Source organism: Balaenoptera ricei, chromosome 9 (genome assembly GCF_028023285.1).
Source record: "Balaenoptera ricei isolate mBalRic1 chromosome 9, mBalRic1.hap2, whole genome shotgun sequence".
Lineage (NCBI taxonomy): Eukaryota > Metazoa > Chordata > Mammalia > Artiodactyla > Balaenopteridae > Balaenoptera > Balaenoptera ricei.
The window spans coordinates 78,081,139-78,104,777 of NC_082647.1; the positions used below are offsets into that span (position 1 = coordinate 78,081,139).

Genomic DNA, 23,639 nt, shown 5'->3' on the forward strand with positions numbered 1-23,639 from the left:
AAGAAAAATTTAAAAATCACAAGACCTCAAAGCCCTTAAACATTATTTAAATGAATTCCTCTACCTGGTATAATCTGACCAAGCTGCCACAGTTCCCATTAATTTCTCATTAGACTCCCCCTATCTTCCATTTGAGCACGACCGATATTATTGCATTCTTCTTGGTTCATTTCTATTTTGCCTCAAGAATATTCCCTGTAGGCCCTATATACTTTAACTACCTTACTTGCACTTTCCTACCAAGGTACAGGATGAAATCCCACCTCTTTAAGGAGATTCCTGGAAAGACCAAGCTCTTACTGATCCAACTCTGTTTTGAAACAAATAGGCATTTAAGAGTTTATATCAGCAATTTAATTATAAACTATTCTGTGTTAATCTTGAATTCGTTCATGCTTGCTATTTTTTTCCCAACTGAGATGTAAGCTTTTTGAAGACTGGAATAGTGCTTTATATTTTTTTTATAACTCCCAGTGGGTGGCAAAGTACTGAGTCATAAACCTTGTTGACCGATGCCCAAATTCCTGATGCTGGTACTTAGATTATTATTGGGTACTTTTCTAATGCTGCTGATTCTATCCGAGCCACATGGTTTCCCTCCAGGAAATTTTAAATCGCAGTCTAAAACAAGGGTCCTGAGTTCAGATACTTATAGGGCTATGCAGATTCATGCATGAAGGTAGCCAGGTGTAAGAATTCAGGGGCTGGTGGGAGTTGTGGGCAACAGGAGTGAGAGTGCTCTGTCTAGAGGCATAAGCGCTACTCAACCAGCTAATTGTGGGTCCACATGTTTTATTTTGTTAAGAGAAGCCAAGAGTCTAGATAGTTACGTATAATTTCTCAATTTTCTTACTTTGGCAAACATTTCAAAGAATTTCAAAACAGTGCAGGCCAAACTAGAGATATCTGTGGGGCAAGAAGAGCATGTGATTCATTAGAGCAGCGATTTTCAATCCTGCCTGCAAATGAGAGTCACTTGGGGAGCTTTGAAAAATCCTGATGTCTAAGCCCCAGATCAGGCCAATTAAATCAGAATAGCTGGGGCTGTGCCCCAGGTGTCAATATTTTTTTTTCAAAGCTACCCAGTTGATTCAATGTGTGGTTGAATATGAAAACCTCTGTGTTGGAGGCTCTGGTCTACTGTCTCATTTCTTTTGTAAATTTAGGATTGGGATTATTTGCAAGGATAAGTGAGACATCAGATAATCTCTGTGGGATTCATTGCCTTAATTAGCATAGCCCTTAAAACACTCAACTCTACAACCACTGCCCCATTTTCCTTGTAACTTCTGCCATGTGGTAAAACTTCTGGTATCTTCAGCTAATTTCATTTAATCATGATATTGCTATCATGTTAAAGGAAAAAGTCATTTTTTTATGTTTTAGGAATAAATGCTAGTTCATTCAATAAAATTAAATTTTATTCTCAGTAGTATTTTTGTTTTATTTTTTCATTAGCTTTTTTGAGAATGAATAGTTTCAAATCATATGTCGAGGATAGAACAAATAACATTGTAACTATTTTGCAGTTCCAATACCCCAAGTCCTGTCTACTAAGGATGGCTTCCTAAGAACTGAAAAGAAAATCCTTACAGATCTATAGGAGGAGGATGTGTATAGAAAGACAAAAGATAGAATTGGGGGCATTAAAATGCATTAACTGTAGTTCTCCATTTAATCCCCACACTAGAAAGGTACAAACTCCTGTGTGCATATAATCTGACCTTTGATTTTGCTGATTTAGTTCTGATATCTTCTCTTTTGACAGATTTTCAAAAATTTTTATAAGTAGTCTTATAGAAAGCCTGACCATTATCCCAACATTGAATGTATATTCTTTATTTTTCTTGCTGCTCCTTTAATGTGGTCCATAGGTTTCAGTCACAACGTTGTGGATAATTTACTAGACTGGACACATCAAGCTTTGCCAGTCTCTTGATCTCTTGCTTTAAGTAGCTTTGTCTTATTTTTGAGCTGCAATATTCGAGAGCTTGGTAACGTAGGAATTGCTGATAAACAGAAACATTTGAGGACTATTCCAACCTACAGAGGCACTTTATTTTGTGAAATCATGTTGTAACAAGGAAACCATAAGGCCTCTGGAAAACTTAATGACGAATTAAGAAATATAGAGAATAAAAACCAATTGCCTAAGAGGAAAAAATTCTTATACTCACTCATTGGAAGATATGAAAATCAGAATTATAAATGTGAGAGCAACTGATTGATGGTTTCAACAATTTGAGAAATTTTGATGGAATCATGTACTGTTTCTTTCAGGAGAGATGGTCATTATATTGAAGCCCAGAAATCTGAACTGAATATTACTGGAGACTATATGAATAATGACTTAATTAGGTTACCGGGATATAGACAGTAAAAGTTTTAACTGATTCAGGGGTTACATATATATACGTCTACAGGAAGTAAGGTTGTAGAAAAAGTATAACAAATATCGTATTTTAACTTGTTTTAGAGAAATAATGATGCTTATTTGAAGCTCGAGTGAAAGTTTTTAGATCTTTAAACTGATCCTGGCTTAATGTTGCAACTCTGCTTTAATTTACAGATTGATCTGTGGTAGCCAGGTCCTTTCGTGTCTAATTTAAAGTCTTATTCTCTTGTCATTCACTTTCTAAATTAAATTAAAAGTTTTAAGGGGCATGTGCATGTGTGTGTGTGTGTGTGTGTGTGTGTGTGTGTGCATGTATTATACTTTTCTCCTGCTAGATTATAAATTGCTTGAATGACCATGCCATTTACATTTATCTTCCTCTCTGTGCCTAGCACAACGCTTTCCACATAGCAAGCACTAATTAAATGTTTTAAAACATATTGAATTAATTTCCATATACAATATGGCAGTTCATCATGGCATTTATAATTTAGCTACCTAATTGCTGAGATGAAATAAAAGGAGTCTCTTTTAACTTATACATAACAAAACAGTGGCAGGATACAAGAAGAAGGAAAAGGAGAAACCATTCCGAGACTTACTCTGTAGTCACTTGAAGTCACATAAAATATAGGGAGGAAGGCCAACCAGATGATGCATGTGGTATACATGGTAAAACCAATGAACTTGGCTTCGTTGAAATTTTCTGGGCACTTCCGCGTTTTGAAGGCATACACAGTGCATAAGATGACCAGGACCACATCGTAGGTAAGTGAGATCAACATGCTGGAATCTTTGACATTGCATTTTAAGATGACTGTTTCCCGCTTCTCTGGAAGGGTGTACCGCCTGGTGCCTGGAACCTCCAGGATGAGCCACACAGACACTACCACAATTTGCACCAGTATCAGACCCAGGCAGATGAAAACCTGAGAACTTGGGCTGATGAATTTTGGCCTCTGAACGCCATTCTTTACCCCATCGAAGACACGGGCAATGCAGTTTGTCTTGGTCAGCAGGGCTGAGTAACAGACAGCGAAGGAGGTCCCCAGCCCTAGTCGGCGCAATGCACAGATGACTGGTGACGGCTTGGAAATGAAGAAGAATGTCATGCAGTAGGACAGGCCAACCCCAAACAACAAGATGTAGCAGAGCTCCCGGCCTGATGCTTTGACCAAGGGTGTGTTGTTGTGCTTGATAAAGACAGTCACAACCATGCATGTACACATAAAACCCAGGCAGGCAATGGTGACTGGACCAACGGCCCAGGCATCTTGCCACTTGATGTAGTCCTCAGGAAGGTCAAAGCAGCCAGATAGGTCTGCAGTGGGCCACTGCCCAAGGCCGCAATCCATACAGGTAAACTCATCAGCCAGGTATTCGTAGGGCTCGCAGGGGATGCAGATCCAGCAGCAGACATCCCCTGGTTGCATATTCTTCATTTCATTGGGTGCACAGGGGTCGCTGCACTGGGAAGTGGGGATTGAGTTCCGGGACCAGTGGATAGAGTCGACATCTACTGATAAGGTTTCTGCCCAATGACCAACCTTCAAGTAGGAATACTTGTCGCCCACGTACTGGAAGTTGAACACGTTGTAACGTCCCATTCCATCTCCAAAAGTGTCAAACTTGACAATGCTATCTGCACCTTTATTTGGGTTGAATGGAGCTGTGACATGTAAAGTAAAAGAAAAGAAAAAAAAGAACACTGTTTAGGTGTCTTAAGTGTGATCGGTCAATGACTTTATATCATACACTTAGCAAAACTGAAATAACGGAACGGGGATTCCAAGACTGAGATAATTTATCAATTACCATTGAATTTACATATTAAAAACTACTGGAGTCTCCAAGCATTCATAAATTCATTCACTTAACATTCCTGAGTGCCTCCTGTGTGCCAAGTGCCAGTGATAATCATGAGTACAATACAGTGTCTGCCTTCAAAGGAGCTGATTATTTAACAGGGGAACCGGTGAACGTGTAGTCATATTTTATGTGGTATATAAATATTCATTTCTTGAAAGATTCCACAGTAGGAATTGGACAAACTTCGAATCTCATCTCTATTACATATTTATATATTTATGTATAGAAATTAAATATTTTCATGAACCTATATAATTAAAAGGAGGAATTTTTCTCCTTCAAATCAAGAAAAAAATTTTCATTATAAATGGATGGTATGTTTCTTTTAAACAGTTTAGATAATTCAGAAGGAAAGAAAAAAAGAAAGAACACTCATCCATAATCCTTCAACTGTAGTATTTTCATGTTTTGGAGGCTATTCATTCTGACTACATATTTGCATGTGTCTGTGTATAGCATACTCCTATCCACATATATACAACCTGAATATTCTGAAGGCACCTACAGTAGAAGCTAGGTAATTGCTTTAAAGTTTGTTCCTAACTGTACAGGATCGGTAACCCTCAACCCTGTCCCTTTCTTATAGCCAGTGCCTAAGAGCAGCGCCTCTCTAAGCATCTCTGGTTCCTCTCTCCTCTCTTCCAGCTGCTGCTCATCATGTCTCTCTTGCCAACATCAGCTGCCATTCTGTTCACCATTTTTATGCCGCCTTCTCTTGTCTACTCTGTGCCTACTATTTCACACTGCCGACCTTTACTCTTTCCTTAAATGTAGAAGAATGAGGCTGATGTCTCTGATGCACAGACAAACTTTATTAGTCAGGGTAGGCTTGCCTCTGTTGGAAAATAGACCCCAAATTGTTTAAGGGCTCGAACACAATGGAAGTTTATTTCTCCCTTGTGCAGTAGGCTAAGGTCTTGGTCAGTGGGTATCTCTCCTCCACACAGTGATTCAGGAACCCAGGTTCCTTCCATCTTGAAGCTGTACCAATTCCTAGGGCCTCCTTCTCATCGGCATCCATGCAGTGGAAGGAGAAAAAGAGTATGAATTAGGTACACCTGCTTCCTAAAAGTATAAACCTGGAAGTGGCACGTGCTTTTATTCACATTTATTGACTAGAAATTAGTTACAGGGTCACACCCAACTTCGAGAGCGGCTGGGAAATGTGGCTTAGCTGATGTGCCCAACTACAGCTATGGATGAGAAAGGGGAATTTGGAGGATACTGCAGTCTCTTACTCTGCAGGTCTTTGCTGTCTTTACTACCTCCTCCCTGAGCTCCGTTCTGTCTTCTCTGGGGCTCATGTTGTTCCAGCCAGCGGGAAACAGCTTACTCTTCTTGGGTCTAGATATTTTATGGAGGAAAGGGTCCCTCAATGAGTTGCTTGGGTCCTTGGTGAAAGAAAACCTCACATTTCACCTAATAGCTCTTGCCTACGTAGGATGCATAGATGCCCCTAGAGTGTCAGGCTTGGTGTTTCCAGTAATGTGTTGTACCATATATAAAGTCTGTTAGCAAATGTAATTGAATATGCCACATTTATTCCTCACTTATTATGATTTATTTTCTTTTAGTGATCTTGTTATCTCACTTACATTTGACTTTCCTAAACTTCACCTAGCTTTCTGCCACATTCTTCAAACCCATCACCTATGTCTGTGTGTGTCTGTACTGCAGTTGGGGATTGGCTTCAAGTTCATAGCGAGACACACTGTAGTCGTAGATGAGTGCCTGATTTTGGATTTAGATGGACTATGCGTGATTCTCATCTCTGCCTTTTAATAGTTGTATGTCCTTAGGCAAGTTAACATTTCTGACTCTGTTTCCTAATCAACAAATTATAATATAAATACAAATTATAAATAAATGTAAAAATGCTAAATAAATTGATCATTTTCTACTGGTTTATAACATTTGCCAGATATTAAATTGTGGGATAATTCCTTTCTCTCTGTTATTTGTTGTTTCTCTTGATCTCTTTCCACAGCAGTATGATCTTTTTTGCAACTACTACAGCTTTAGACTATGTTTTAATATGTTAGAACAAATGAACATAGGAGTTGAAACATTATTGCTATATTTTCAGGAGTAGGAATCAATATCACAATTCTTAGATCACATAAAGCTAAATTTATTTAGTCCATGCTTAGAAAAATTTCATTAAAAATTTTAGAGACTCCTTTCACATGTTACAAATAAATAAAATGTTGAATATTATTACATAGTTTACATCAAGTATAAGAACCTCAGATGTGTTATTAATTTTTTTATTCTCAACTACACAGTCAATCTCCACCAGTGTTCAGTGGATGTTATTAGGTCATTCTGGAAAAGATTTGTAAAATAAATATGTTTTATAGCTTTAAATATTTCACTATTTTCACAGCTATTCTTGAATGTAAAGTTTCTTAAAAATAACATATTTGAAAGGTGAGAAAACTGGTTGTTTTGCGTAATCTGAGCCGGAGAGGGTTATTGATAAGATTGTTGGCATGTGAGCTAATAATATAAACACTAAAGATGTAAAACATTCCTTTTATAAATCTTTTTCGGAAATCATCTGATATCATTAACTGAATATTGGAACAGACTGGTGGCCTAGTTGAGAATAACAAAACTAATAACACATCTAGGGTCTTAACACTTGATGTAAAATGTTTTAAAATAGTCAACATTTTCCTTATTTGTAACATGTAAAAGGAATACCTGAAATTTTTAATGCCTCTTTTCTAAGCATAGAATAAACAAACTTAGATTGATGTAACATAAGAATTCTGTTATTGATTCCTACTCATGAAAATCTGGTAATAATATTTCAATTCCCATTTTTTTCTTAATCGTTTGAATATACAGAGTGTTGTTAGGTTTTTTAAAGAGCCTAAATGAGTACTTTAGCTCTGGCTTTTACAAAATATAGGCACTTTTTAAAAATTGGAGTACAATTGCTTTACAATGTTGTGTTAGTTTCTGCTGTACAAAGAAGTGAATCAGCTATATGTATACATATATCCCCTCCTCTTGGACCTCCCTCCCCCCACCTCCTTCCCACCCATCTACGTCATCACAGAGCACAGAGCTGAGCTCCCTGTGCTATACAGCAGGTTCCCATTAACTATGTGTTGTACACATGGCAGTGTATATATGTTAATCCTAATCTCCCAATTCATCCCACTCTCCCCTTCCCCTCCTGTGTCCACTCTTCCGTTCTCTATGTCTGCGTCTCTGTTCCTGCCCTGCAAATAGGTTCATCTGTACCATTTTTCTAGATTCCACATATATGCATCAATAAACGTTTGATTTTCTCTTTCTGACTTCACTCTGTATAACAGACTCTAGGTCCATCCACATCTCTACAAATGACCCAATATCCTGAGAAAACCATAATTCAAAAAGACACATGTACCCCAATGTTCATTGCAGCACTATTCACAATAGCCAGGATGTGGAAGCAAACTAATGCCCATTGACAGATGAATGGATAAAGAAGATGTGGTACATATATACAATGGAATATTACTCAGCCATAGAAAGGAATGAAATTGGGTCATTTATAGCCACTATTTTTCATTAGGCTATTTTTTTTTAATTTAATTTTATTTATTTTTCATACAGCAAGTTCTTATTAGTTATCCATTTTATACATATTAGTGTATACATGTCAATCCCAGTCGCCCAATTCATCACACCACCACCCCACACCCACCGCCAATTTCCCCCCTTGGTGTCCATACGTTTGTTCTCTACATCTGTGTCTCAATTTCTGCCCTGCAGACTGGGTCATCTGTACCATTTTTCTATGTTCCACATATATGCATTAATATACGATATTTGTTTTTCTCTTTCTGATTTACTTCACTCTGTATGACAGTCTCTAGATCCATCCACGTCTCTACAAGTGACCCAATTTCATTCCTTTTTATGGCTAATATTCCATTGTATATATGTACCACATCTTCTTTATCCATTCGTCTATCAATGCGCATTTAGGTTACTTCCACGACCTGGCTATTGTAAATAGTGCTTCAATGAACATTGGGGTGCATGTATCTTTTTGAATTATGGTTTTCTCTGGGTATATGCCCAGTAGTGGGATTGCTGGATCATATGGTAATTCTATTTTTAGTTTTTTAAGGAACCTCCATACTGTTCTCCATACTGGCTGTATCAATTTACATTCCCACCAACAGTGCAAGAGGGTTCCCTTTTCTCCACACCCTCTCCAGCATTTGTTGTTTGTAGATTTTCTGATGATGCCCATTCTAACTGGTGTGAGGTGATACCTCATTGTAGTTTTGATTTGCATTTCTCTAATAATTAGTGATGTTGAGCAGCTTTTCATGTGCTTCTTGGCCATGTGTAGGTCTTGTTTGGAGAAATGTCTATTTAGGTCTTCTGCCCATTTTTGGATTGGGTCGTTTGTTTTTTTAATATTGAGCAGCATGAGCTGTTTATATATTTTGGAGATTAATCCTTTGTCCATTGATTCATTTGCAAACATTTTCTCCCATTCTGAGGGTTGTCTTTTCCTCTTGTTTACAGTTTCCTTTGCTGTACAAAAGCTTTTAACTTTCATTAGGTCCCATTTGTTTATTTTTGTTTTTATTTCCATTACTCTAGGAGGTGGATCAAAAAAGATCTTGCTGTGATTCATGTCAAAGAGTGTTCTTCCTATGTTTTCCTCTAAGAGTTTTATAGTGTCTGGTCTTACATTTAGGTCTCTAATCTATTTTGAGTTTATTTTTGTGTATGGTGTTAGGGAGTGTTCTAATTTCATTCTTCTACATGTAACTGTCCAGTTTTCCCAGCACCACTTATTGAAGAGACTGTCTTTTCTCCATTGTATATCCTTGCCTCCTTTGTCATAGATTAGTTGACCATAGGTGCGTGGGTTTATCTCTGGGCTTTCTATCCTGTTCCATTGATCTATATTTCTGTTTTTGTGCCAGTACCATATTATCTTGATTACTGTAGCTTTGTAGTATAGTCTGAAGTCAGGGAGTCTGATTCCTCCAGCTCCGTTTTTATTTCTCAAGATTGCTTTGGCTCTCCGGGATCTTTTGTGTCTCCATACAAATTTTAAGATTTTTTGTTCTAGTTCTGTAAAAAATGCCATTGGTAATTTGATAGGTATTGCATTGAATCTGTAGATTGCTTTGGGTAGTATAGTCATTTTCACAATATTGATTCTTCCAATCCAAGAACATGGTATATCTCTCCATCTGTTTGTATCATCTTTAATTTCTTTCATCAGTGTCTTATAGTTTTCTGCATGCCGGTCTTTTGTCTCCCTAGGTAGGTTTATTCCTAGGTATTTTATTCTTTTTGTTGCAGTGGTAAATGGGAGTATTTCCTTAATTTCTCTTTCAGATTTTTCATCATTAGTGTATAGTAATGCAAGAGATTTCTGTGCATTAATTTTGTATCCCGCAACTTTACCAAATTCATGGATTAGCTCTAGTAGTTTTCTGGTGGCATTTTTAGGATTCTCTATGTATAGTATCATGTCATCTGCAAACAGTGACCGTTTTACTTCTTCTTTTCCAATTTGTATTCCTTTTATTTCTTTTTCTTCTCTGATTGCTGTGGCTAGGACTTCCAAAACTATGTTGAATAATAGTGGTGAGAGTGGACATCCTTCTCTTGTTCCTGATCTTAGAGGAAATGCTTTCAGTTTTTCACCATTGAGAATGATGTTTGCTGTGGGTTTGTCATATATGGCCTTTATTATGTTGAGGTAGGTTCCTTCTATGTCCACTTTCTGGAGAGTTTTTTATCATAAATGGGTGTTGAATTTTGTGAAAAGCTTTTTCTGCATCTATTGAGATGATCATATGGTTTTTCTTCTTCAATTTGTTAATATGGTGTATCACATTGATTGATTTGCATGTATTGAAGAATCCTTGCATCCCTGTGATAAATCCCACTTGATCGTGGTGTATGATTCTTTTAATGTGTTGTTGGATCCTGTTTGCTAGTATTTTGTTGAGGATTTTGGCATCTATATTCATCAGTGATATTGGTCCGTAATTTTCTTTTTTTGTAGTATCTTTGTCTGGTTTTGGTATCAGGATGATGGTGGCCTCATAGACTGAGTTTGGGAGTGTTCCTTCCTCTGCAGTTTTTTGGAAGAGTTTGAAAAGGATGGGTGTTAGCTCTTCTGTAAATGTTTGATAGAATTCACCTGTGAAGCCATCTGGTCCTGGACTTTTGTTTGTTGGAAGATTTTTAATCACAGTTTCAATTTCATTACTTCTGATTGGTCTGTTCATATTTTCTATTTCTTCCTGGTTCAGTTTAAGAAGTTTATACCTTTTAAAGAATTTGTCCATTTCTTCCAGGTTGTCCATTTTATTGGCATAGAGTTGCTTGTAGTAGTCTCTTAGGATGCTTTGTATTTCTGTGGTGTCTGTTGTAACTTCTCCTGTTCCATTTCTAATTTTGTTGATTTGAGTCCTCTCCCTCTTTTTCTTGATGAGTCTGGCTAATGGTTTATCAATTTTGTTTATGTTCTCAAAGAACCAGCTTTTAGTTTTATTGATCTTTGCTATTGTTTTCTTTGTTTCTATTTCATTTATTTCTGCTCTGATCTTTATGATTTCTTTCCTTCTGCTAACTTTGGGTTTTGTTTCTTCTTCTTTCTCTAGTTCCTTTAGGTATAAGGTTAGATTGTTTATTTGAGATTTTTCTTGTTTCTTGAGGTAGGCTTGTATTGCTATAAACATCTCTCTTAGAACTGCTTTTGCTGCATCCCATAGGTTTTGGATCATCGTGTTTTCATTGTCATTTGTCTGTAGGTATTTTTTGATTTCCTCTTTGATTTCTTCAGTGATCTCTTGGTTATTTAGTAACATATTGTTTAGCCTCCATGTGTTTGTGTTTTTTACGTTTTCTTCCCTGTGATTGATTTCTAATCTCATAGTGTTTTGGTCAGAAAAGATGCTTGAAATGATTTCAATTTTCTTAAATTTACTGAGGCTGGATTTGTGACCCAAGGTGTGATCTATCCTGGAGGATGTTCCATGTGCACTTGAGAAGAAAGTGTAATCTGCTGTTTTTGGATGGAATGTTCTATAAATATCAATTAAATCTATCTGGTCTATTGTGTCATTTATAGCTGTGTTTCCTTATTAATTTTCTGTTTGGATGATCTGTCCATTAGTGTAAGTGAGGTGTTAAAGTCCCCCACTATTACTGTGCTTCTGTCAATTTCCTCTTTTATAGCTGTTAGCAGTTGCCTTATGTATTGAGGTGCTCCTATGTTGGGTGCATATATATTTATAATTGTTATATCTTCTTCTTGGATTGATCCTTTGATCATTCTGTAGTGTCCTTCCTTGTCTCCTGTAGCATTCTTTATTTTAAAGTCTATTTTATCTGATATGAATATTGCTACTCCAGCTTTCTTTTGATTTCCATTTGCATGGAATATCTTTTTTTCATCCCCTCACTTTTAGTCTGTATGTGTCCCTAGGTCTGAAGTGGGTCTCTTGTAGACAGCATATATATGGGTCTTGTTTTTGTACCCATTCAGCGAACCTATGTCTTTTTGTTGGAGCATTTAATCCATTCACATTTAAGGTAATTATCAATATGTATGTTCCTATGACCATTTTCTGAACTGTTTTGGGTTTGTTTTTGTAGGTCCTTTTCTCCTCTTGTGTTTCCCACTTAGAGAAGTTCCTTTAGCATTTTTTGTAGAGCTGGTTTTGTGGTGCTGCATTCTCTTAGCTTTTCCTTGTCTGTAAAGCTTTTGATTTCTCCATTGAATCTGAATGAGATCCTTGCTGGGTAGAGTAATCTTAGTTGTAGGTTCTTCCTTTTCATCACTTTAAATATGCCATGGCACCCCCTTCTGGCTTGTAGAGTTTCTGCTGAGAAATCAGCCATTACCCTTATGGGAGTTCTCTCGTATGTTATTTGTCGTTTTTCCTTTGCTGCTTTCAATAATTTTTCTTTGTCTTTAATTTTTGCCCATTTGATTACTGTGTGTCTCAGTGTGTTTCTCCTTGGGTTTATCTTGTATGGGATTCTCTGCGCTTCCTGGACTTGGGTGGCTATTTCCTTTCCCATGTTAGGGAAGTTTTTGACTATAATCTCTTCAGATATTTTCTCGGGTCTTTTCTCTCTCTCTTCTCCTTCTGGAACCCCTATAATGTGAATGTTGTTGCATTTAATGTTGTCCCAGAGATCTCTTAAGTTGTCTTCATTTCTTTTCATTCTTTTTTCTTTATTCTGTTCCGTGGCAGTGAATTCCACCATTCTGTCTTCCAGGTCACTTATCCATTCTTTTGCCTCAGTTATTCTGCTATTGATTCCTTCTAGTGTAGTTTTCATTTCAGTTATTGTATTGTTCATCTCTGTTTGTTTGTTCTTTAATTCTTTTAGGTCTTTGTTAATAATTTCTTGCATCTTCTTGATCTTTGCCTCCATTCTTTTTCCGAGGTCCTGGATCATCTTCACTATCATTATTCTGAATTCTTTTTCTGGAAGGCTGCCTATCTCCACTTCATTTAGTTGTTTTTCTGGGGTTTTATCTTGTTCCTTCATTTGGTACATAGCCCTCTGCCTTTTCATCTTGTCTGTCTTTCTGTGAATGTGGTTTTGTTCCACAGGCTGCAGGATTGTAGTTCTTCTTGCTTCTGCTGTCTGCCCTCTGGTGGATGAGGCTATCTAAGAGGCTTGTGCAAGTTTCCTGATGGGAGGGACTGGTGGTGGGTAGAGCTGGCTGTTGCTCTGTAGGCTATTTTAAATCAGTGGGGGCAGAATATAGGTCGACTTTCATCACTTTTTTTTCCTTCCTACCTTTTTTGTTGTTGTTGTTAGTGGCAATTTTATTTTATTTTATTTTTTATTTTTAGGTTTTAATTTTTTGTTTTCATACAATTTTTACATGTTACTTTCCAGTTAGTTATTACAAATATTGGCTATATTCCCTGTGTTGTACAACACATCCTTAAGTCTGTCTTATACCCAATAGTATGTACCTCCCACACCCCACCCCTATTTTGCCCCTCCCCCCGCTGGTAAGCACTAGTTTGTTCTCTCTGTGAGTCTGCTTCTTTTATGTTATATTCACTAGTTTGCTGTATTTTTTTAAGATTTCACATATAAGTGATATCATACAGTATTTGTCTTTCTCTGTCTGACTTATTTCATTTACTGTAATGCCCTCCAAGTGCATACATGTTGCTGAAAATGGCAAAATTTCATTCTTTTTTATGGCTGAGTAGTATTCCATTGTATATATATATACCACAGCTTCTTTATCCATTCATCTGTTGATGGACACTTAGGTTGTTTATGTCTTGGCTATTGTAAATAATGCTGCTATGAACATTGGGCTTCAAATTAGTGTTTTAGGTTTTGTTGGATATATACCCAGGAGTGGGATTGCTAGGTCAACTACTTTCTGACCTTTTTATTTTGAAAAATTTCAAACCTACAGTAATGATGAAAGAAAAGTATAATGGACATGATTGCATTGGAATCACCTAGAATTAACGAATCATGAACGTTTTGTCACATTGTGCAATTCTTGCACATATGTACCAGGAACATGTAAATGAATGTTGGTAGTACTGTATATAAGTTAAAAAATAAAACTGGAATCAACACCAGTTTCCAACAGCAATCACAAATTATTTTGTGGATTATTAACAATATTATATTGTTGTGAAATTAAACTAACAACAGATAAATGTATTTTAAAAGCAATAATGTGTGAAAAGACAATGTAACTCCACTTTCATAAAGTTCTAAGATAAAGAACACTAAGTTGTAAGATAAACACATCTAAACATATCATTTGGGAATACCTACAGAAGTGATAAATGAATGGTAGTGAATAAACTAAATGAATGATAATGACAAAATTCAGGATAGTGCATATGGGATGGAGTGGTGGTATGCAAAGGATGGGATAAGGAAGAGCACAAAGTTGGATACCAATTTATTATATTCTGTTTCTTGTTTGGATGGGGTGTTTTTCATGGATGATTATTTTATTGTTGTGCTTCATAAATTGCACTGAGTTAAGTATATTCTTTGTATGGTTTAGTATTTCATAATAAAAATATTTAAAAATTAAAATTTGAGGATATACTATTCCAAACACAAATAAAATATATTAATTAATATTGTCATTTTAGGGGACTAATGCTGCAAGATTTATTTCTCCTGACTCTCCCATGTGGGGACTGGGAATGTAGTAATGATCAATTGCTTCTGTTGATACAATGAATTCCTAAGAGATTTGCTAAGATATATTGGAAAAAATAGTTTATATATACAAATTATAATCAGAAAGAAAACATTCCACTTAAATGGCATCAAAAACAAACAAAAAAACCGTCAGGATAAATTTAACAAAATAAGTGAAAGACCTGTGTGAACACTAATGCTGGAATCAGTGAAAAGACATACCATGTTCTTGGATAGTATTTGATTCTCTCTTAGTTGATTTTAATAATAATAATGATGATAGTAATAATATATAAATAATAAATTTCAATAAAAATTCCAACTTTTTGTAAAAACAAAAAAAGTTGACCTCAAAGTTCATATGGAAAAATAATTCATTAAGAATAGCTAGGAAAAAGTAGAGCAGTGAGGGAGCATTAGCATTACCAGATATTAATACATATTATAATGCCTCGATCATTAAAACAGTGTGGTCCTGACTCATGAATGCATGGAAGTGAACCAGTGGAGTTGTATGAGATATCCATAAATAGACCTAGTTTACCTGAAGACAAGGAATACTATACAGCTCTGAAGAGAAATGAGGAAGTGTTCTATGTTGCACATATTTTGAAGGTATAAAAAAATCTAAAAGTCACACGATTATCTGTAAAACAAAGTATAATACAGTTAATTTAACATTTAATATGCTATCTTTTATGTAAATGGAGAAAACAGAAGAATCTATTCTTTTTTCTCTTCTATGCATAAAGGAACTCTGGAAGGATGCCCAGGGATAGTGGTTATCAACGGCAAGAGATGTGAAGTGAGCAGATGCATGGCAAAGATGGGAGGGAAATTTTTACCAAATTCTTTTATATATTTTTTGCGTTTTGAAGCATATGATTTTATTAACTATTCAAAATAAAATAATAATAAAGGAGAACATACATTTACAGTCAAGGATCACCAATATTTGAGTAAACTTCCAACCTGAAAGAGAAAGACTGAAACAGTCAGAAAAGGAAACTTGGATAGAATAGAGGCAGTGAAGGGAGCAAAAGACGAAAGCTTTAAAACAATAATGAGCTCAGAGAGATAAGAAAAGATGCTGCGTGTATGAGATAGGTACAGTCTATTCTTAAAAAGGAGCATTCAGAGAACAAGAATGAACTTTTGGAAAGCAGAAATAGAAATTCAGTATAAGAATTGAAAGTTAAATTTGAGAAAACTCTTAAAATTTGACAAAAATGCTGAGAAGGAAAGTAGAAAATAAAACAAAAAATTGAGAACATTCTGTGGAATTTCAACAGTCAACCAACAGACCTTTGAGAAAGACAGAAAGAGAAAATGGAGGACATTATCAAAAGAGTCAAAGTAAATAATTGAATGAACTTGGCCTGGGAAAGGGTGACAAGAGACTATTGCTCTTTCTTATAAGCTTGTCAAAGTCACATAAAAAAATTATGTACTTTTGATAAAAATAAATTATAAAGTTGAAAAAAAGTACAAAGAATAATTGAGCTAGTTCAGCTTGCAAAGTAAATAAATTAGGAAAATGATACTGCTACAAATATTATGACAAGTGCTTGACAAGTGGGTGGTGAACAAGCAAATAGTCCTTTGGTGGAGTTTTGTTTTTTAATATAAATTTTCCCCTTACTAACTTTGTCTTGTTAAATATCTAACAAAATGTGGTCTAGTGTCTAAATCGTTTAAATCAAGAAAGCACATTAAAGTATTTCAAATGAACACATTACAAATTTTAAACAAAAATCCATTGTCAGCAGAAGTGTCCTGATTTGTAGTTTGGAATAAAGGGCTGCTATGTCTATACTTAGAAGGAAAAAGAATGAAAGGAGAACCTAGAAGAAAAAGGTAAACCACGTCAGTCAAATATTTCACAACGGAGAATAGTCATCCTGTACCTGAACGCTGATCCAAACACGACCGGCCCGAGTGGCAGGTAGGAAAACCAAGCTCTTTCTCAGGTGCTGCTAGGGTGAGTTGAAGTGACAGAGCAGCGTGAAAGTATTGATCCTGTCGCCTTCCTGATGCGCTTAGCATTGCCTCTGAGTCAGATGACTCATCTGGGAAATAGTTCAAGTCCAGTGAACCGGGAGCATGGTTCTCTGGAGCTGAGCTGTACAGGAAGCTCTGGGGTTTCCTATTTCTCCAGTTGAATCTCCCCAAGGGAGCAAGCATCGCTCAACATGGAAAAGTAAATCACTTCACCTTCGTTGTTGTTGTAACAGCACGAAAAAACCCAAACTAAAGGGGTGGGGGGAAGAACTGGAAAGATGGCGGAGGTTTTTTTTTTTTTTTTTCCACAAAGACTTAGAACCTTCTCCAAAATCTGCTTCACTGCCCCTAGTGCCTCAAAATCAGGTCCTCATTTTACAGAAGGAACCTGATCTGGCTTCGAGTCAGGAGAATGACTTCTCAGTTTAGCTCATCAACCAATTAGTTCTGACCCCAGTTTCAAATGGATTTATTCGAGAAGTTTTGTACCAAGGTGACCAGCCCTCCTAGGGCTTATTTCATAGAGACAAGGCAAGTCTATGCCTTACAAATATCATAGGTCAATAGCAGGAGAAAATTAAATCAGGTATTTTTTCCTCTCAGACAGAAGTCCAATTAAAGTAGGACAGTAATGTGGCTCTTAGTAGGCTCTCAGTAATGGGAATATAGCTGCCGCTGCTTGGGTTCACATCCATAAATACTAATGAAGATTGCAAAAGCTACCAGCAGCAACATGGCTCCAATTTTACAACCAGGCCGTCACTGAAATTTCCGTGAACTATTTTGATGGATTGGAATAAAGACGTAGATGAGAAGACAGAAAATGGCTTTTCCTTTGAAAGACCTTGTTAGGGGTCAAGGGGTGAAGAAATCAAAATCCTTTGGCTAGAGCCAACAGAATCTTTTACAAACATCATGCGGCAGGCAGACAGGAAAGAATAAAAATGAATCCTCGGCCATCTGTAATTAATTTACCTACTGATTAGGAACACAATTGCTGAAGCGTTTCCATGGTTATTTATCAACTGAGAGTAGCTGCTGGGGCAGAGCACCATCAGGATGTCTGAGGTGCTGTCTCACACATGAAAAATGCTCGGTAAGTACCTAAGGTGCGAGCGAGAGTGAGTGTTCTAGAAAAGCTATCGAAAGAACAGTCATGTTTTAGGGTGTTAAGACTTTCGTAAAGACCTCTCTTCAGTTCTCCTGAAAAGTTAGCACAGATAACACTTCTGATGCTTCATTATGTATTTTACTGGTTTCCCTACCTAGAATCTACATATTATGGCTAAAATGTTCAGCACTCAAGGCAGCTCAGAAAGGAACAATCTACACTTAGACTAAGAATGAAGAGTGTGGAGGCAAGACACAGAGAAAACAGCAATGAGTGGAAATTAGTGAGATTCCAATCTCCCTCAACCCCAATTCAGGGAGTAGGCTTAGGGCCTGCCTTTGCTTATTTTTTTCCTCTTAGCTGGAAGGTTCACGGTGGCCCCTGAATCTTTAGTTAGGGACCCTCTTTAATGTGAGCTAATGTAACTATCACATCTTTTTCTACTCTTTCTTTCCCAAGTCCTGATCTCCATTACATAGTCTACTGCTTTTCTCGCATTGCCCCATGATGAGATTTTTAAAAACTTTTAATGGAAATACATATACAGAAAAAGGGTAGAAATAAGAGAATTATCACAAAGTGAAAACTCCTATGTAACATTATGGATGTTAGGAAAGGGAACATCACCAGTCCCCTTGTTCCTGTTCTACCCTTCCTTCTTCCCAAAAATGAGCACCATCATACCTTTTAGGACCATGAACAAGTGTTACCTGATATTAAACTTTAGATTAATGTAGTAATCATAAAGTATGGATTATGTTATTTCTAATATCTTTTGCTGTAAATTAAGTTGGGTGAGATTCATTCAAGTAGTGTTAAGGTATATTTGGTTCACTTTTATTGCTGTATAGCATTTTAGTATATAGATGTGCCACAATTTATTTAGCTGTGCTTCTGTTGATGGACGTGTATTTTTTTTTTTTCTTTTTTAAGTCTTTAGCTTATGTGAATAATGCTGCATCTTTACCTGGGTTATCCCAGAAGTAAACCTTAAGACTAGATTTGGGTTCAAATAGTTGATTTAGGAGTTTATAGGGAAATGGAGAAATAAGATATAGACAGGAATGAATCCAATACAGAGTATGTGGATGAGCGCCAGTGGGCTTCATTCTCCCTGGGGTCCCTTGGGAGAGAGCATAGAATGGGGGTTGGGACAGAATACCACAGCTACTCACTAGCTTGGATGGAGCAGTTCTTATTTGTCATTGGTTGATGGCTGCTCCAGGGATTGTAACTTCAGGCCCTTTCAGCTGCTCTAGGTAAGGCACAGCATGGCCCTGTGTGGCCAGAGAAAGCTCCCTGGCAGAGAGTCACAGATTAGGAAGCCCTTGACATGTATGAGAACAGAGTGCTAAGGGGATTTGGGAGAGGAACTGAGAGCATCTCCTACATGCTGTGACCGTTCCAATCCACGTGTGCATTTCTGGTGTGTGTGTGTGTAGGTGTACAAGTGTACATATATAGGTACATGTATACGGTAGTGAAACTGCTATGTATGTGAGCTCCAGTTGCTTTAGTTCCTGAATGTTGCTGCTTTTGAATTTTAGCAGTTCTGGTGGAAATGTAGTGATATCTCAAACATTGTGCCATTAGGCTACCAGTTCCTCCTCTGTGCTGACAGAGTGTCCTGAACATTTAACTTTAAGGAAATTGAGTACCTCTTGGGAAAGTATCTACTGTGTGTTCATCTCTTCACTAGATCCTAAGCCCCTCGAGGCTAAGGACAATGTCTCATTCATCTTTGTACTCTCATGATCTAAGGCAATGCTGGGCACGTAGTAGGCATTCAGTGATTGTTTCCTAAACTGATGATTAGATTTATTAGACTGAATAGCATCATTTTGGGAACTTCAAACACATGCCAATGACTGAGCCATACCAGAGACCGATTAAACATCAATCTTAGGAAATGGGCCTGCACTTGTGTTTTGATAGTTTACTGTATTATCATGCAGCCAAGGTTAAAAACCAGTGGTTCTCAGCCAGGGGTGATTTTGCACCCCTAGAAAATATTTGGCAATGTCTGGAGACATTTTGGTTGTTATGGCTCAGGGCGGGGGCTACTGCTGGCATCTAGTGGGTAGAGGCCTGGGGTGCTGCTACCCGGTCCACAGGCACAGAGCACACCCTCACAACAAACAGTTATCCGGCCCCAAATGTCAACAGTGCCAAGATTGAGAAACCCTGGTCTAGGGTAATACCTGTTTGGATTTTTAGAAATATTTTGATAATCTCAAACCTCTTTAAAAATTGAAAACACCCATGCCAGAGAAATTCTTTATTGGTGTTGTAATGTTGAGGTTATGATGATCTAGTCTTTTTTTTTTTTCTTCCTACAGTCATTACCAGCTTACAAAGTCCTTTCAGCCTTCTTTGAAGTCCTCTCCTTTTCATGTTCGTCAACAGCTTTATTGAGCCCTGTCCTCACCTTCCTCTCACCTCTACCACAGACCCCATTTCATACAGATCTCCGTGATTTTCCTTTTATCCCTTTTGAAAAACCAGTCAACCTGGCTGGGTGTCTCCTTGCCGTCAATCACCTTGTAGGAAAGCAGCACTCTCTTGTGTGTTGAAGGGGTAGGTGTCGTAGACCCTTTTAGAGCAGACTCACAGCAAGGAGAGCTGTTGGTGGGGAGAGCAGGAAGGCGGGTCCCTGTGGGAATTTTCTCCCCCTTTAATGTGATGTCTCTGGCACAAACCTAAGCACCCAAGAACACTGTGACTTTGCAACACTTACCAAAGGTTTTCAGTTTTGTGAAAAGAAATTCTGAATTCTGAGGACAAATTTAATCTGTCCTCATGTTTTTAAAGGTGACTACGTCACGTAGTAGAACATAGATTAAAAATATGCTTCCCCCAAAACAAAGTTGGATACAAGTACAGGACCATGACTTTGTAAAAAAAGAAGGCACCCATTTCCCATTGTCCTGCCCTTAAATCACTTCGCCTGCTGGGCTGTAGTTCTAAATCCTGCAGGAGAGTGAAATGTGATATGGACAGAAGGTGAAAACGGCTGAGAAAATCCCTTTCAGAGAGGTGATAGTAAGTCAGCAGTGCAAACTATAAAAAAACTCATTTGAAAAATAGTTGCAGAGCTAATATTCTGAAGAACATAATCATGGTCGCAAGAATACTTGATAAAATGAGCGTTCCATTTTTAAGCAAACAGTATACTACTTCATATAAAAAGCTGAACAGCAGAAATTTTATTCAGCCTTCGAGGATGAACTTCCAAAGATAAGCACAGCAGCTTAGCATGCAGTAACTGTAAGTTCTATGGGGGCAGCAAATTAATTTCTAGTCTCTTGCCTTATGCATGCCTGGACATGCATTTGACTCTCTGTGTGGTATCCTGCAAAGAGAATACAGGGAAAATAAATTACTTCTCCTCCCAGCATGCGGGTCTATTGTTCTGTTGTCATGTTTTTCCTCAGCCACCGTAGGGTAGCCGGGTCTTCGTCTTCACTGAGAGGGCTGCGTCATTGAACTCCCATATTTTAAGTGACCTTGTCAGGGCATCAAGCACTTTCACACACTGTTAAAAATTCCAAACCCACATCTCCCTGAAAGGGTTTCTGTTCCACTGGAAATAATTAAGGTGACAAAATTGAAAGTAATTGCTTTACATTTTCACCCCAATTTGTGCCATAATCTCTATTTTGAATTATTCTAAAAATAAGTGTGCAAAGGGTATCATAAATCTGGTTATTTTGTTCCTTATTAGAAAATATTCCTAGAAATTAATCAACCTCAGAAATCATTTTAATTCAGATGTCTTCCACTCTTCCTCCAATTGTGTTAAAAGTAATAAAGTAGATTAAAGTAACTTGCTGATAGAACTCTAACATATCCCTTATATTATAATTATATAATATATTGATATGTAATTATCAATTATATAATTAGACAATATAGACATATAGTATTGATAGCATTTATTATATAACATTAATATATACTTATATATAATGTATAATTGTTATGCTTAAGTGATATGTTAGGATGCTATCACCAAGTTAATTTTATCTATTACAAAATCATATATATATATAATTTTCTTGCATAAATTCCCACATTTTCCAGATGGTATTTTTACTGAAAAACCAGGAGATGGAGCATTTTTAACATCCAGGACTTTACCCTAAGTCATCCTTGAAATCGATGGAGAACATGATAGTATTTGCATATCAGCATCCAAGCAGGTGTATAATTATGAAGGAGACACAAGTGTCCTTGGGGCTCTTCCATTTCCTTTTTCTCTTCCTCTTTTTTTTTTCTGAGCATTCCTTCTTGTTCCCAGTACCCCAGCTTCCCATGTAGCCATAGGCAAAACCAATTCCCATCAAAGTACTGTACTAGATTCTGTTTAGGTTACCCCTTTCAGGGCTATTCGTTTTGAAAGAGATCATAGTCAAAGGACAATGTGAAAGGCCATCATGGATACATTATTGATGATGGAATCCGATATCTCAGTGGAGAAGGAATTTTGTGCAGAAGGTTTGTCCAGCTTTCCTAAAATAATATCCCTTGGGGAAAAAGGAATGCTTTTTTCTCAGATCATGTTTTAGCCTCGGCCCTAAGAAAGGGGAATTTCTGCTCCTTAGTTTCCATCCTTTTCCATCTCATCTTTCTCCTCCACAAGAGAGAATCTGCGGATGTGATTGGCAGAGTCCGACATTCATGGATTGTCTTTCCCTAATAGGCAGAATCGCAGTGATGAAGAGAGACAGGAAGGTACTCTTCTCCCTCCCATGGCCAAATGATGGAGGGACCAACCTCTCATGGCTGTCCTGGGCCATCTTCATGCCCATGTTTGCACTTCTAGTCTCCAGGCTATCCAGACACGGTGGCCTTTCCTAGCAGCTCTGACCCTCCTCCAAACTCTCTGTTCCCCCTGTATGGGGCGGGGGGCGGGGGGGAGGGCGGAGGAAGTCCTGAGAGTCACTCCTCATGCAAATGGATGTTTAGATAAGTAGGCTTGGAATCTGCTCTAAAGATCCAGCTATTTAGAGAGGGGTTGTGGGAAACCAAAGCCTTTTTTCTGCTTCTGGCCTCTGCTTAGTATTCTAGCTATACTATCAGAGCAGTCTTGTAGGGAGAGGGGCGTGGGAAGGAGATCAAGCACTTGCTCACTTATTAACAAAAGTTGAAGTTTGTTTCCTCTTGGCTATTGATCCTTATGTGTTAGAACCCAGGAGAAGAAAAGGAGAAAGTAGGATTTGGCACAGTTAATGACCCACTTTCCCTGTTAGATTTAGCTTATGACATATCTTAAAGAAAGGGCAGAGAGCAATAAAGAGAGGGGAATGAATCTCAATTATTGGAAAAATGGTTTAATGGCAGCATTCAAATGTCAAATGTTTGTTTTCTTTCAAATGAAGTTACAGGGCACATGCACCTGTGCTAGGGGAAGAAAGGGAAACATTATAGAGGAAGCTGAGACAATGGGAGGGGAGGTGATGAATACTGGTTGGTCTATTTTTTCCCTGAAACTGGATAGTGACTGCTGCTTTTACCTTAATTCTGGCTCTCATTACAATTTGTACAATATAAACAGCACCTCGTTTGATATCTGGCGCACACAGGGAGTGCTACATGATAGAAAACCATTATTGTTACTATGGACTATTTTGATCACCTCCTAGATGATTTTCTGTACCGGTCTCTCCCCTTTTTCCTGGTTCACACTCCTCTTACAAGGTCTTTAAGGCATCACAACCACCAGTAACCCATCACTCCATGGCATGAAGGCCTAAATGGCTTTCCTGTTGCTTCCAGCAACATTGACGGAATTTTATTTTGTTCCTTTTGGGGTAAAAATGAATGTGCTAAGAAAAAAAAGTTCTATGATCAAATAATAAGCCGGGTTAACATAGCTAAACAGATTTCATTACTAGATGCAGGGGTTAGTTCTTAGAGCATCTAACTTGTGAATCTGTTTTAAGAATCATCCAGAGATTGATATGGTATATAGCCTTTCCCCAAGTTTTGGACTTCCAAACTTTATTTTATTTACTTTATTGAAGGACGCCTAACATCTTGTGTATTGGTGTATCTTGGAAC

The 23,639-nt window shown here is 37.4% G+C and overlaps 1 protein-coding gene across 2 annotated transcripts in view; it reads right to left on the minus strand.

The window, feature by feature from the left end:
• Positions 1-23,639, minus strand: part of GRM3 (glutamate metabotropic receptor 3) — a 104,342-nt gene that overhangs the window by 22,502 nt on the left and 58,201 nt on the right. For both annotated transcript variants that reach the window (XM_059932862.1, XM_059932863.1), the window contains exon 3: positions 2,998-4,064. In XM_059932862.1, the coding sequence (XP_059788845.1) occupies positions 2,998-4,064 (1,067 nt within the window). The remainder of the gene's footprint in view (positions 1-2,997; positions 4,065-23,639) is intronic.